The 15,083-nt window shown below is 47.5% G+C and overlaps 3 protein-coding genes across 3 annotated transcripts; all 3 read right to left on the reverse strand.

Moving 5' to 3' along the window:
* Nucleotides 1-5,902: 5,902 nt before the first annotated feature.
* LOC133899603 (ethylene-responsive transcription factor 8-like) lies at nt 5,903-7,129 on the reverse strand. The gene has a single exon (XM_062340612.1). The coding sequence runs from the start codon at nt 6,666-6,668 to the stop codon at nt 6,372-6,374; it is 297 nt and encodes a 98-aa protein (XP_062196596.1). The 5' UTR covers nt 6,669-7,129; the 3' UTR covers nt 5,903-6,371.
* Nucleotides 7,130-7,342: 213 nt separating this feature from the next.
* On the reverse strand, nt 7,343-8,295 carry LOC133899602 (ethylene-responsive transcription factor 11-like). Its single transcript, XM_062340611.1, has one exon. The coding sequence runs from the start codon at nt 8,192-8,194 to the stop codon at nt 7,571-7,573; it is 624 nt and encodes a 207-aa protein (XP_062196595.1). The 5' UTR covers nt 8,195-8,295; the 3' UTR covers nt 7,343-7,570.
* Nucleotides 8,296-13,936: 5,641 nt separating this feature from the next.
* Nucleotides 13,937-14,878, reverse strand: LOC133899518 (ethylene-responsive transcription factor 11-like). The gene has a single exon (XM_062340507.1). It carries the CDS (start codon nt 14,758-14,760, stop codon nt 14,125-14,127), a length of 636 nt encoding a protein of 211 aa, XP_062196491.1. The 5' UTR covers nt 14,761-14,878; the 3' UTR covers nt 13,937-14,124.
* Between the last annotated feature and the right edge of the window lie 205 nt (nt 14,879-15,083).

The raw sequence follows: 15,083 nt of genomic DNA on the forward strand, positions 1-15,083 counted from the left end.
GATTTTGCAGTTACTTGTTGAAAATAAAGATGCTTTCAACTAATTAGCTATAAGTTGTGATCCGTGTGTGCTGTCACAAAGAAGGCATGACATTGTGAACCCTAGTCTGTACTCGCTAGCCGCTTCGCGTATGCCCTCCTCTGTAGTAGGATTTTGCAGTTATTTGTTTTAGGATTTCTACTACACGTGACACCATTGCACGCGTGCTTTCCACTAATTAGAGTAGGAATTTGCAGTTATTTGTCGAAAATAAAGATGCTTTCTACACAGCTTTCTCTAAAACATTCAGTGGTCGCGAGCTGCTCATTGGAGCCTCTAATTAAATTCAGTGGACAAGATGGGAGTCTAATTAGTGGGGCATGACATGATTATTTCCAACTGCCGCGGTGCATGCACAGTCTCTTCAGGAGAAAAAGGTTTGGCATGTACATATTGTGATTGTGACCTATTGATAGAGATATGCATGAAAAGTTCAGCCCAAGAATGAGTTGTTCCATTTTCCTTTCCTAACAAGTAAGAATGATGAATTGCACACGCACCGGCGGCCGGATCTCCAGCGCTTGCATCCCATTCCACTCCGCCCCGACCGCGATCACAGCTCCATCGGCTGCCATCCCCTCCACCCCCCACACCAACCTCCCCCACCGGGCACATCCCCACCTCATCGGTTGCCGCCCTCCCAATCCTAGCACAACGCCGGCCATTCCTCCTTCACCGGCGAGAACAACCCATCATCGCCCGCTACCCCAAAGCAGCGGGCTTCACGCCCAGATCTGTGGAGTCTGGCCCCTCAAGACCCGACGGTCGTGTGCTCAGATGGGGGGAGGGAATCTCGATGTCATCCTCCTCCTCCCCAACGAGATGCTTCAGCCCTCGCTGCCCCTGTGACCTCCCCGCTGCCCAGTTTTGAGGGGGTTGGCCCTTGCAGACCCTCGGCGGGGAAGCTCAGAGGCTTGGAGTCGGGGACTTCGTCTTCGTCATCGGCTTCGCCTGGCTCATCGGTCGCACTGCCGGTGTTCTTGCTAGATGCGGCAAAAAGCAAGAGAATGGTCATGGAGGTTGCTTCTCACCCGACGCTCCCCTCCGGCCCGGCCGCCCTGGCTGCTCTACTTCGAGCCACCATCACGCACCAGACTAGGGGCAACTCCTCCTCGTCATCTTCTTCACCGGTCGGCTTCCCCACACCCACCAATCAGCTACAAATTGCAAAGGAAGTGACTTTTCCACAAGAGAGGAGGATGCTTTCGATCGCTGAGCAGTCGCTCTGTCAGTATCTACAGGCTAGGATCTCCTTCCTAGAAGTGGCCATGGAGAAGCACAGTGTTGCATCTCCATGCCATGCCAAGGAGGCTCCCTCTAGTTGCACACCGATTGGGGCAGTGTTGTGCCCATTGGCTTCATGACTGTGGCACGGCGTGTCGCGCTTGTTCCTCTCCATTTTGCCAAGGTCCAGGGTGGTGGTCATGAGGACAGGAGTCTCGTGGTTGGGTAGGGCGGTCTTGTCGTCTACTAACTCCAGTTGTGCACATCGTTCAGCCCCTCCACGCTCACATGATATCGCTGCGCCACCGGCGCCCGCCTAGTGTCACCTTGTTGCTATGCGTGCGCCGCCGATGCGCCCTCAATCCCACTGGTCGTTGTGCCAGCCGCACATGTCAATGCGGGCAGCATGTCATTGTGCACACCGATCATCCATGGTCCTCCCTGAAGCAAGAGGGCAAGAAGGTGTGCTCACAAAAACAAATGGGTCTTCATCGAAGTGCCCGTCTTGCTATCAAGCCCTTAGGTATATATGTGATTTTAGTAATTAATGACAATATAGTCAATATGACTAATATGTTTGTCAAGTATATGCTTTAGTAGGTCTAATGGATGTTATACATAAAGAAGCCACCGAAGTCGAACTCAAGAAAGATTGAATTGGACGAGTTCAGATAAAATTGCACTTACCGGATGATCCGATGCTCAGAAAAGATAACTCACCGGATGATCTGATGCTCTGAAAGTTATACACACCGGAGTATTTTTCAGTTCAGAGGAAAAAATGAAGACTACACTGATGGTGCAGTGTCAGCAAGATGTGCACACCGGAGCATTTTCCACGAGAAATATTTTGGTGCAGAAGATTTGTGTACACTGGATGGTCCGGTACTCAGAAAGGATATACACACCGGAGCATTTCCCCAGAGAACTGTTGAAGACTGAATATCTACACTCCGGATGGTCCGGTGCTTAGAGGTGTACACACCGGATGGTCCGATGCTCAGCAAGATGTGCACACCGGAGCATTTTCCACGAGAAATATTTTGATGCAGAAGATTTGTACACACTGGATGATCCGGTGCTCAGAGAGGATATACACACTGGAGCATTTCCCTAGAGAACTATTGAAGAACTGAAGATCTACACTCTGGATGGTCCGGTGCTCGAAGGTGTACACGCTGGATGGTCCGGCGCTCGGAGGTGTACACGTCGGATGGTTGCACCAGAGCATTTTCCAGGAGAAAGTCTCAACGGATAGTTTGGTGTGCTTGTACACACCGGATGGTCTGGTGTTCTGAAGATCTACACACTGAACAATGAACAGTGTAGAAGAAGTGGCTCGGTCGGCTGAAGTATACATACCGAATAGTTCGGTGATGGAGTTAAAGGTTACACCGGAATATCCGGTGTTTACAATGAGTTTGAGTGGGGTTCCAACGGCTAGTTTCCTACTGCTATACACACCAGATTATCCAGGGTTCACAGTCTTTTGTGACCGTTGGAGCAACGACTAGTGCACGGGTTTGAGGCTATAAATACCCCCCACTCAGATATTTGAGGGTGCTAGAGTTCAAGGAAGCTCATAGACACTTGAAAAGACATCCAAGCCATCAAAGTGCTAAAAGTAATTATTTAAGACAATTAAGCACAAGATTAGGGAGTGATTAGTGCTAATAGGCCTAGAGAGAGTTATTGATAGGTGTTGCTGCCTAGAGAACGGATCAAGGAGTGATCCTACATTGTACTAAGTGGTACGCCAGCACCTTAGAGTCTTGATGACTCGTCGGCACCGTAAGCCTTAGTGGCTCATATTTGTTGACCCTCCAACTTAGTGTGGAGCGACATCAAGACTCTTGTACGAGGACGCAGAAACCTTTGTCTTGGTGGCTCAAGCTCCAAAGTGAAGACAGCGGTAAGTGATCGGAAGAGAGGCTTGTGGTGAGACCTTGACTTGGTGGCTTGGTGGCTCAACCTACTTGAGGCCTAGGTGGCTCAAGGGCCATGATCGGGTGCCGTTCGGGAGTTATAGCCTAGGTGGCTGCTCCAACGTGGAATAGGGGTAGCGTTTATGCCATCGATATCATAAGATAAAAATCCCTTGTGCCGAGTTTACTTTCTCTACTATCTTTTTCGCATTTACTTCTTGCAATCTATCCTTGCATGTTTACCTTCATAAAGCAGTTTGCTAAGATTGGTTTTAGGTTGGAAACCTTTTTTTAAACGGTAAAGTAGACACACAAGATGAACCTAAAGTATATTTAGGTAGAAATTGGTATAGGTTTATCTTACGAAGTTTTTAGAGCCGATTAGTTTTAGATGTCATAATTCACCCCCCTGCTCTTAGAACGTTACCGATCCTTTCTATTGGAATCAGAGCCGGGGCTCACACCTTTCACAAGGATACGCCAATTCAAGTGGCATTTGAGTCATGTTCTCATTTTGATCGGTTAGGCTTCACCATCTAGTGAGTTGTGACATCCGAGGTAGGGATGAATATCGGTAGTGCTCCACGCTGCACTCACTTCACCTATTAGAAAATTCTAATGACTTGTTATTTGCAAGTCAAAGATTTAAATGTTTGGAGAGTCACTGAGGATGGGATGAAGCAACGTGTCACAAATAAGGAGAGACGTCAGAATCGGGGATTTTGAACTTTGGCTAGGGAGAGTAGTTCAGATATCTAATGTATAGTCACATAGATATTTTGGGATAGGTTCTGAGTTTGGTCTTGTTCCTCAGGTTTTGGGAGTGTCGGTGCTATCGGTGTGAAACCAATTCCTCGCGCGCGATTAAGCCAAGTGCATGATGAACCCATGTTATGATCTGATTGACCTATTGGATGTTGTGGTGAACCTTTCAATTGTGCTTATTCAGTATTCGAATTTTCTTATGTTCATATGATTCAAGTTCAAAAATGTGTTCATGTCAATATTCTAGTTTCAAGTTATTCCTTTACATAAATAGGTTTATACCATCTCCCTAAGGGGTGCACAGAAAGATAGATTTCATTAGAGCTAACTTCTTCTGGCAAGGGGCTGATGATAAATTTAAATACCATATACTGAAATAGGATGCTGTGTGTAGACCAAAAGAATATGATGGGCTGGGCATTGTCAATACCATGAGGATGAATGAGTGCTTGCTGGTTAAGTGGATCTGGAAAATAGTGAAGAACAGCCAGGAGGCATGGTGCCAAATCCTGAGAGCTAAATATATGGCTGATGGCTTATTTTCGAGATCAAAAAGAAGAGGGACTTCTCAATTCTGGGTTAAGCATCTTTTCAATGGGGGGGGGGGGCAGGTATAAGGTGAATGGAGGAAATAAGATTAGTTTTTGGAAGGATGTTTAGATGGGAAGCACTCCACTTAAGGTTCAATACCCAGGGCTCTTTGCCCTCTATGATGACCCAAATGCCATGGTGGAGGATTGTTACAGTAATGGAAGCTGGACCTTGAATTTTAGAAGAACTCTAAACCTAACAGAAAATGGCAAGCTGCAAGTGCTTCCCTCACATTTATAGGAAATCCAACTCGATGGTGGTGATGATGAAGTTATTTGGGCTTTAGATAACTCTAGGAACTATACCACCAGATCTTTGTACAAGTTCCTTACTTTTGGGGGGGGGGGGGGGTCGTCAGCAAGGAAACTGGCATGATTTGGGATAGCAAACTACCCCTCAAAATAAAGATTTTTCTTTGGCAAGCTATCAACAATAAGTTGTAATCTGCAGCTACTTTGGAAAAAAAGGGGCTGGCAGGGCAGTGAGAAGTGTTACCTCTGTGGTAAATTAGAAACCTCTGATCATATTTTGTTTACATGCCACTTAGCTCGCTTTGCTTGGTGTTGTTTGGCTGAATGCTTTGGTTGGAAGGAACCCAACTCCATAGGTGATTTGTTTCATAACTGGATTAATCTAACTTTTAAAAACTCGCACAATTTAGATCTGTTTATGTTTGCAAGTTTGGAGTGGGTTGTGTGAAGGGCACGCAATAAAATAGCGATTGAAAGAATTCCTGCTTTACCAATTGACATTTTGTTTTCTGGGGTTTCGTACTTGCAGAAGTGGAAGGCCCTTCTCAAAACTGATGACAAGATTACCATGGAGGTTGTGCTGTCGAGCATGATGCAGTGGATCAAATCCTTTGATGGCAGCTCTGTGTGCATGACTGATGTGGTGGAGATCTAGCCCTTGGTGGTCTGCTGCACATGTCTGAAGCTCAAATGGTCTCAGAGCGATCGTTTGTTGTTTAAAAGTGTTTTCTGTCAGGTGTTTCAAATATGGTGTGTAAACTATTTGCTGGTCTTCCCAGCTTTGTACCCTGGTTTTTATTTCGTTTGCGTTTGGGATTATGTATGTATGTTGGATCTCTTTATTGGTTTTCAATAAAAACCGAGTAATCTCCAATCTAAAAAATTCATAATTTTTTTTCTCTATTCCTAATCAAACTTATAAATTGTTAATAAATTTTCTTCCCTATTTCTAATCAAATATATAAATTATTAAATAGGATAAGAGGCTCATGAGTTTCGAGCCAGGCTAAGCTCAGCTCATTTAGACTCACGATCTTTGAGTCAGGCTCGCGCTGAGCTCGAATATCAGACGAGTCAATCTCAAATAGAGTTTTTACCGAACCGAATTCGAGTAGCTCTCAAAAAAATTTGACAGCCCAATGTACCCCTTTCTCGTCAGCCCAAACCCGACTCGAACCAAGCCTCTTCGCATCGATTTTTCTTTTCTCATTCACGGACCGGTCTGGACGTCGTGTCGCTCGTTCGTGCCGACCGCGTGGGGTGCCGGCCCTCCACGCCGACACTTGGCTCGCAATCGCTGCCAGCGCTAGCCGTCGGGCACGCGGCCCGCCGAACGTGATCCGCCTCGGGCGCCGCACGCGGTTTCCTCCGTTTATTCTACTAGCACGTCGTGGCGCGGTGTGGATCGTGTGGTTGTCCCCGTAACGTACAAATTCCAATTCTGAAACCGATTAAACGCGTAATGACGCTGCTCGGCGCAAATTGCACCAATTAACTAGAGAACGCGGTACCGCTGTAGCATGATTTCTTCTCGCTTGCATTGCAGATTTGCGATACGCAGCTTGCAACTCATTGGTCACTTGTACGACTCCGTCACCAAGACGCTGCCGCTCGCGCCCGTCGCCGGCGCCGCGGCGGGGTAGTTGGTGGTGGCGCGTGGCCCGCGGAGCTTCCTCGCGGCGATGTCGTACGCTCGCGCGGTCTGCTCGGGCGTGTCGAAGGTGCCCGGCCACACGCGCGCCTTCCTCACGGGGTCCCTGATCTCCGCCGCGTACCGTCCCCACGGCCGCTTCCGCACCCCACGCAGCCTCGGGTGCTCCGCCGACGCGCGCCCGCTGCTTCCTGCTGGCGACGTTGACCTCTTCGGCGCCATGGATGGATCGGTCGATGTGATTTGCGACCTTTGCCACTTCTTGGTTTCTGCGTGCTGTTTGTCCGAACTCTCGGTCTAGGGAGGATGCCGCGAAAACCGGCGACAGGGGGCGGCGGGATGGTGGTGCGGTGGAGGTGGGGCCCACGCGGGGACGGAAGGTGGGAATATACAGGTGGCGCGCGGTGCCGGCGCCGGCGCCGATCCGTAGTGCGGGTGCCGCACGCGCACGGTTTGCCCACAGCCTCACGCGTGGGGTCGCCGCCGGACCGACGGACTTCAATATTTGGGGTAGCGCGCGCATCCGAGCTGAGCCTTGGGCGTGGGCAATGGCCGCGCCGCTGGCAGGAATGCACAACGCACGTACGCGTCGGCCGAGGAATGCACGACTTTTTTTATTCTTCGCCCAGCCATGCGCCTGCGCTGGCCAGCCCTGCTGGCTGCCGACATGTGTGCCTTGCCTCTAAGTCGGGCGGAGTGTGTCGCCGCCGCGGGCTTTCGCTTCTCCTGCACGGAGGAGGCCGGCTTCCACGCACCGTGCCGGCGCGGCGCCGTGCATTTGAGCCGCGGCCGTGGGCAAGGGAGATTCCAGAGAGTAACGCGTGCACGTCCCTACACTACTCTCGCAAGATTGTGCAAGCTGAATTAGAAAACGCCATGGCAGATGACACTGAAAATGAGAGAGAATCTGGGGCTGATGTTTTGCCTCGTTCTTGCATTGCGATTAAGTTGCAAATCAGCCACAGTGCAAAGAAGAAAAAAGGGAGACCTAGCTAGCTTCACAAACAGGAACTGACATCTGCCTATTTACATGTAACACGGGGCTGGCTGATGACACCTGATGAGCTAACAACTGATCAACCAATTCGTTGATCTATTGGGCGGCGGCTTGGCCAGACCCGTCGCTACATCGCCATCTCGGTCGGCGGAGGCAGGTTGAGGTCGAGCCCCAGTCCCACCGCCGGCGCTGCGTCCACCACCGACGACGACGACGACGAACCCAAGTCGCTCCGCTCTTCCTCGCTCTTCGGCAGCAAGTATTGCACCAGCGCCGGCGCCAAGGCCACCGTCGTCGGGTCCAAGAACATGTACGGCTGCGCGGCCACCATGGCCAGCAGCCCCAGCTTCAGGTCCAGCGACGGGGGCGCCGCGACCGCTACCGTCACCGCCAACGGGTCGTCCCGGGAGGAGGACGACGAAGACTCCGACACCACGGTGATGCCGCTCGCTCTCAAGGCCGGAGCCGCCACCTCGGGCACCGGCGGCGCCGAGGCGGGGTAGTTGGTGGTGGCGCCGGGCCCACGGAGCTTGCGCGCGGCGGCATCGTAGGCCCGCGCGGCCTGCTCGGGCGTGTCGAAGGTGCCGAGCCACACGCGCGCCTTCCGCACTGGGTCCCTGATCTCCGCCGCGTACCGGCCCCACGGCCGCTTCCGCACGCCGCGCAGCCTCGGCTGCTCCGCCGCCGCGCGCTCGCCACAGCCACCGCTGCTGCTGCCCCCTACCGGCGACGTGGAGCTCTTAGGCGCCATGGGTCGATCGACGCGTGCGTTTGCAACTACTTGCTACCGCTGGTTTCTCGGCTCCTTGCTTCACTTGGCGGTCGAGGTTGGGACTGGAGTGGGGAGGATGGGATGGCGAAGCGCGGTGCGGTGCGGTCATATATACAGTACAGTGGAGAAGGCGGCGGGAAGGTGAGGTGGCGGTGGGCCCACGCGGGAAGGGAGATGTGAGGTCTGACTGTTGACTTGGCAGGGAGGTGGGCCCCGGGATGCCGCCCGCGCGTTTCGGCGGCCCCTCGCGTCGGTTTCCGGGGCCGTTTCGTGTGCCGTGGCGCTGGCTTCGTTCCGGGGGGCGTGTCGCCAACTCGTGGCTCACGGGGGACGCGCCCGCGTAGGTTGCCCTCCGAGCCGTCGGATCGACAAGCAACGTTTTTCTGATCTAACGCAGTGTCCCGAGGTCAGTTTAGGTTGATCTCAAGTGTAACCTATGCTGCCGCCATTTTTCTAGTCTATTAGTACTACAAATAACTATCACCGTTTACTTCACGCATCAACATTTGATCGTTAATTTTTCATAAATACACATATAAATCATTCTAAATATACAATATTCTTAAACTATTTTTATGACAAATTTAACTATACTATTTTTATTTTACTTGCTTAAATATTTTTAAAATTATTATCGATCAAAATTGAAATTACAATAGTACCGATATCAATTATTTAAAAACAGAGGTAGTACGTATATTAAAAGGCTAGGAATTGAAGCAATTCTAAGGTCAATTATTGTAGCTTTTGTTCATATAGTCCCACCTATTGTACGTGCATACGTATGGACACGTATATGTATACTTGTATGTATGTGTATGGACACGTATATGTATACCTGTATGTATGTGTATGTATATATGCATATATATACATATTTGTATATATATATGTATTTTTTACGAAATTCTAGAAAAATAACAAAAGGAATAATAGTTATATTGATAAATTGACTGAAATAATCGAAAATGCATAGGAAAATATCTAAACCTAAAAAAATATGAAATAAATTTAGTTAGGTTTGTATTACTGTTTCTACAAGTTAAAATTATATGCATGCATACAAGTACCATTATTTTCTCCATAAATTAATATGTTAAATATTGATAAATTCATAAATAAATATTGAGATGCCCAAAATTGGTGAACCTAATTTTTTTAGTCTTCTTTTATCATGCTCTGTGTAACAAAAAATGGGCGCGGCGTAGGCGCACCAATTCGCCTAGTTACCTGTATTGAAGCTGCAATTCTGAATCTGCAGTTGCTCCACTCACAAAGAAAAAGTAAATTTAAAAGACTTATAACTATTTTGATATATGTTGCAAAAAAAAATATAACTTTTGATAACTATTTTAAAAATCTACAACTATTTTGATGTATGTTAAAAAAACTATAATTTTCTCACTTTGGACTCACCTATTGCTAGAGGATGACAGGTAGGCTTACGGTGAAAAAGTTATAATTTTTTATAACATTTGTCAAAATAGTTATGAGTTTTTTAAATGAGCATTAGAAGTTGTAATTTTTTACAACATGTGTCAAAATAATTATAGATTTCTGAAATTTACTCAAAAAATCACCTAGGTTACTCTCGTCACCAATTTTGTGGATTAAATTGATAATTTGCCACTCAAAAGATTAACTATTTGATCATAATATATATCAATGAAATGTAAAATCATCTAAGTTCATAACTATAAGCCAAAATAAAATGTAAAACCATCTAAATTAATAGATCTTAGCCACTTCGTCAAACCGCCTATAGAGCTTTCTTCATGGGCAGACTTCACTTCTTGGAGCAAAGCAGCTTTGGCATGCTCGTGCACCGGCGAAGTGTAGCTTTTTCTTCTGGCTAGCCATGTTTGCTCGCTTTTGAACCTCGGACAGGCTTCAACGCCATAACCTGGCAAACAGTGGGAATTGCTCTCTCTGCGCTCAGTCAGCAGAGACGATCTCCCATTTGTTGCTCGGATGCGTCTTCCGCAGGGAGGTTTGGTTCCGAATGCTCAATCCGGTCGGGCTGGGGCACCTCATGCCATCAGTGGATGATTCCCTGGCGGATTGGTGGCTGCGAAGCCGCAAGACCCTCGTAACAGCGATTAGAAAGGGGATTTCACTCGCTGGTGATTCTTAGGGCCTGGAAAATCTGGTGCGAAAGGAACCAACGACTATTCAAGAACTGCTGCAAGACGGTGCCAGCATCGATTCGTCATATCAGAACAGAGGGCGAGTTGTGGAGGTCGGCGGGCAATGGCTTGTTGTCTTTTTTTTACAGTTTCCTTATAGCATGTACAACGGGTATTTAGAGAGGTATTTATGGGAAAAATCGGGGGTTTCTCAACTGCAGCAGCACATGTATTTAGACGGATGACAAGTTGCTTATTTAAACACATATGTTTATATTAATGATAACAAGATTGTTAATCATATTTAAGTATCTATAGTCTTTATTTATATTAAAAAATATAATTTTTATGTAGTTACTTAACACTCTCTTTTCTAAGCAATTAGCATTGTTCATACCTTTAAGAGTAAAATTGTACAAAACTACAAGTATTATGTCATTTGTAATCCAAAACTATAAGTATTATGTCTAGTAATACAAAACTACAACTATTGTGCACTAATTTGACATAAAACCCGATTTTATTATATTCACCAAAAAATGGTCTTATGTTTCTCAAAAATCCTAGAATTTTCTGTATATGTTCCATAATCCATATGCAACTCATTTTAAACTCACATGGAATAGAAAGGGGTTGCACATGATTATAGAACACGGATTTTTTTAGGGTTTTTAGAAACATTAGACTATTTTTTAGATGAATCTAATTAAAATCAGATTTTATATAAAATTATTGTACAATACTTAAAGTTTTGTGTATTAAACACAATACTTATAATTTTATATTATAAATGGTACCGTACTTATAATTTTATACAATTCACTCTAATTTTAATGTTGCATTCTAATTTTAATGTTGCTACTAGTATCTCTTTAGGTCGAGGTCGTGCCTGGTTAGTTTGTAATATTGTTTTTCGTTTCTTTTAGCCGGTCTCCAGCGTCGATGTAAAGGTCGCATTCTTCTTCCCGTAATGAAAAACGTGCCATGCACGTTCTCGGAAAAGATCTTGGCCACTTGTACTCACTGTGTCTACTGTGTAGACCGGTTGGCACGCCAGGCCAGCAGAGCCTCGGACTCAAAGTAGCCATAACACGTCGGTCGCTCGACAGGAAGCTAACTAGCCATCGATTTCTTCCTTGTGCACCTCTCCAACAGCCTGCCGGTCCGGTGAGCCTTGCATCCTAACCCTAGTCCACACCATTAGCGGTACAAACTAATTTACTTAAGGATATTCATCACTTTTTTCAATTAATAATACTATTTTTCTTAAATTAAATATTTTTTTAAAAAAAACTAGTATTACTGGTTAAACTAACAATAATCGGTGGATACCTTAAATTAATTAATTTGCACACCTACACACCATGTCGCAACAAGATTGATTGTGAATCCACCTCACAAAGGACACGAGCGGATTATTCATTCCACTAAAAATTACAATTAGTACCCCAGCTGCCTCTATTGGCGGAGTTTGAGAAAAAAAATCCTAGGGTACATAATTTAAAGGAGTGGCATGGTTCACCGACACAAATAGCTTATTTTCTATCTTTTTTATATTACTAACAAAAACTAAGAGAGCTCTTGTGCTTCTGATCACCGTATTTCCGATCATGGGCGGACCCACCATGATGCATGGGTATTCAATTGAATACCCAACTTTTTTAAAAAAAATTAAGTATATAGCACATATACTACGTATATATATCTTTGCTGCTTCAATCCATCAGACCACTCAGCAAATTGTAAACTAATTGTTTTAGTAAACTAATAAAAGTGATTTTACTAATTTTGGGGGTGTTATGGATTAGTTATGAATTAATCTATCTGCAACACATTTACTCAATCCTGCACGTTACAATAACTATTTCAAGATTTCATGTATTTTTACAAGATAGAGGATCATGTAAGAAGACTAAAAAATTTTGTTTCATAATTTTTGGATTAGTAAATAATTAACTATGCATTTAACTCGAATTAATAAATGAGTTGCACGTTTTTCTTTTTTTTCAAACTTACTCTCCATGTAATATGATGTAAAGTATATTATTTTTGAAAACAAATTTCACAAAAGGTCTTATAATTGTCTCTAGTTTTTTTTAGAATTTTTTGTGATTTTTTTAAATTTTTTAAATTTTTGGGCGTGTTTTTGCAACAAAATCAAATTTTTGGGGGTTTTTTTTACAACAAAACAATTTTTGGAGGGGAAAGTTAAAATCCAAGTGACTTTTGGGGGGTTTGCATTTTTCCCTAACTGAAAAGAGCCCACATAGCAACAAATATCATGTATTTATGATCTTTATGTTGTGACTGTCCAGTTCGGCAATCAGCAGTTGAGCGTGAATTTTTTTACAAGTTAAGGATAGTGACATCATTAAACGCTTCTAAGCCATAAAGGAACACAAAGTTAAATTGTAATTTTTTTAAATGCTTTGTAATTTCTTTTAATTAGTTGAAACTTCTCTACTATAAACAATTTATACTTTAAAATTTACGCTACTATGAACTTCTCGTATTTTAGATTGAACATTTTTTTTAATACTGAATACCCAATCACTAAATCCTGGGTCCGCCGCTGTTTCCGATAAACTAAGTAACTAACGAACAAGCAAGGAATATATGGTTGGGGTCGTAGAAAAATAATTCTCTGAGATTTGATCTTATATATTTATGATCTAGATCTAATTTATAATATGACATAATTTATTTACTTTCTTATTTTCTTGCACATGATTTTCTGTAATTTTATACTAATTATTGCTATGTTTCACGTTATAAAATGAATCCAAACCGCAAATATATGAGATCATATGATTATTTTCCGGCGTGGTCTCGTAGGATTATTTTTCGGCGTGGCGTGCGCCGATCCGCACGCAGTTCGCTGCGGGTGCTGAGTGCACTTCGGAGCGGCGCACGCGCACGGTACGCCGGCCCATAGCCGCGCGCGCGGGGTCGCCGGCAACGCCGCTGGATCAGCGGACTTTTAGACCGGGGGTAGTTGGAGAGGGTGCGGCGCGCGCATCGCAGTCTGGGGTGGGCAACCGTCACGCCGCTGTCAGGACTGGACGGCGCCCGTACTCGCGCGCCACCCGAGGTGTGCCACGATTTTTTATTACTCCGTCGACCGCCGATGGGGCGCTGGCAACTGCCGCCTGCCGACGAAACGATATCCTCCGACGTCTTCACGCATTTGCAGTCGTCGATCTGGACGGAAGCAGATCGGTTGCTACAGTGAAAAGCTGAACAGCGAATCGCTACACTGTTTTGTTCAGCCGTAACAGCAAACACGGTTTAGTACTGTTTTCACTGTATCGACGATACATCTCGATAGCTCTGGACTCATTGCACTGTAAACCTCAGACGTTGAGGCTACTCATTGCACTGTGTGCCTAGAGCGTCACAGGATCCGGTTCCGCTGCCGACATGAGTGCGCTGTCTAGAAACCTCGGCGTACTTGCCGCACGAGGCGTGTCCGTCGCCGCCGCGAGCGCGCGGCTGCTTCCGCTGCTTGTGTGGCCGGCTGGGCTTCCACGCACCGCGCCGGCGCCGTGCGTTTCTGCTGCTACCGGGTCATGGCACTGTAACTGAGATTAGCTCAGGCTAGTAATTTTCCTCGTTCTCGCACTGCAAATTGCAGCTCAGTCAGGGCAAAGAAAAGGAGAGCTAGCTCTAGCTCTATACACAAACAGCTGCCTTTTCACACAGGATGGGCTGAGTACACCTGATGAGCTAATTAACTAGCTAACCAAATGATTAATCTCTCCGGCGGCTAGGCCGAATCCATCGCTACATGACCATCTCGGCCGGCGGCAGCAGGTTGAGGTCGAGCCCCAGGCCCACCGCCTGCGCCGCGTCCACCACCACCGACGACGAGGACCCCGAGCAGGTCCGCTCTTCCTCGCTCTTCGGCGGCAGAAACTGTACCAGCGCCGGTGCGACGGAAACAGACGTCCGGTCCAGGAACCGGTAGGGCTGCGCAGGCGCGGCCACCGTGGCCGGGAGCCCCAGCCTCAGGTCCAGCGACGGATACGCCGCGACCGCTACCGTCATCGCTAACGGGTCGTCCCGGGAGGAGGAGGACGACGAAGATTCCGACAGCACGGTGCTGTTCGCACCGCTCGCGCTCGCCGCCGAAGCCGAAGGCACCTTGGGCGGCGCCAGCGCCGGCGTTGGGGCGGGGTAGTTGGTTGTGGCGCTGGGCCCGCGGAGCTTCCTCGCGGCGGCGTCGTAGGCCCGCGCGGCCTGCTCGGGCGTGTCGAAGGTGCCGAGCCACACGCGCGCCTTCCGCACCGGGTCCCGGATCTCCGCCGCGTACCGGCCCCACGGCCGCTTCCGCACGCCGCGCAGCCTCGGCGTCTCTTGACGCTCGCCAGAGCCACCGCTGCTGCTGCCGGCCGGCGACGTCGATCTCTTGGGCGCCATGGATGGATGGATCGGTCGACGCGTGTGCTTGCCGCGCGCTGGGTGGTTCTCAGCTTCTTGCTTGCTTGGCGTTCGAGCTTGGGAGTTGGGAGGTTGGGTAGCGAGGCGCGGATTTTATACTAGGGAGGGGCGGCGGAAACGGTGAGGTGGACACGGCGAGCGCTCTGCCTATTGACTGCGCGGGGAGGGAGGCGGGGCCCGGGGGCGCCGCCCGCGTTCGGCGGCTCGTCGCGTCGGTTTCCCAGTACCGCGTCGTGTGCGTACCGCGTCGGTAGGGATGAAAACGGACGGGAACGGTCGGGAAAACCCTCTAACCATTTTCG

Source organism: Phragmites australis, chromosome 18, assembly GCF_958298935.1.
Source record: "Phragmites australis chromosome 18, lpPhrAust1.1, whole genome shotgun sequence".
Lineage (NCBI taxonomy): Eukaryota > Viridiplantae > Streptophyta > Magnoliopsida > Poales > Poaceae > Phragmites > Phragmites australis.

Coding starts and splice junctions, on each gene's coding strand:
- LOC133899602 (XM_062340611.1), bottom strand. CDS start 8,194: ATGGCGCCTAAGAGCTCCACGTCGCCGGTAGGGGGCAGCAGCAGCGGT.
- LOC133899518 (XM_062340507.1), bottom strand. CDS start 14,760: ATGGCGCCCAAGAGATCGACGTCGCCGGCCGGCAGCAGCAGCGGTGGC.
- LOC133899603 (XM_062340612.1), bottom strand. CDS start 6,668: ATGGCGCCGAAGAGGTCAACGTCGCCAGCAGGAAGCAGCGGGCGCGCG.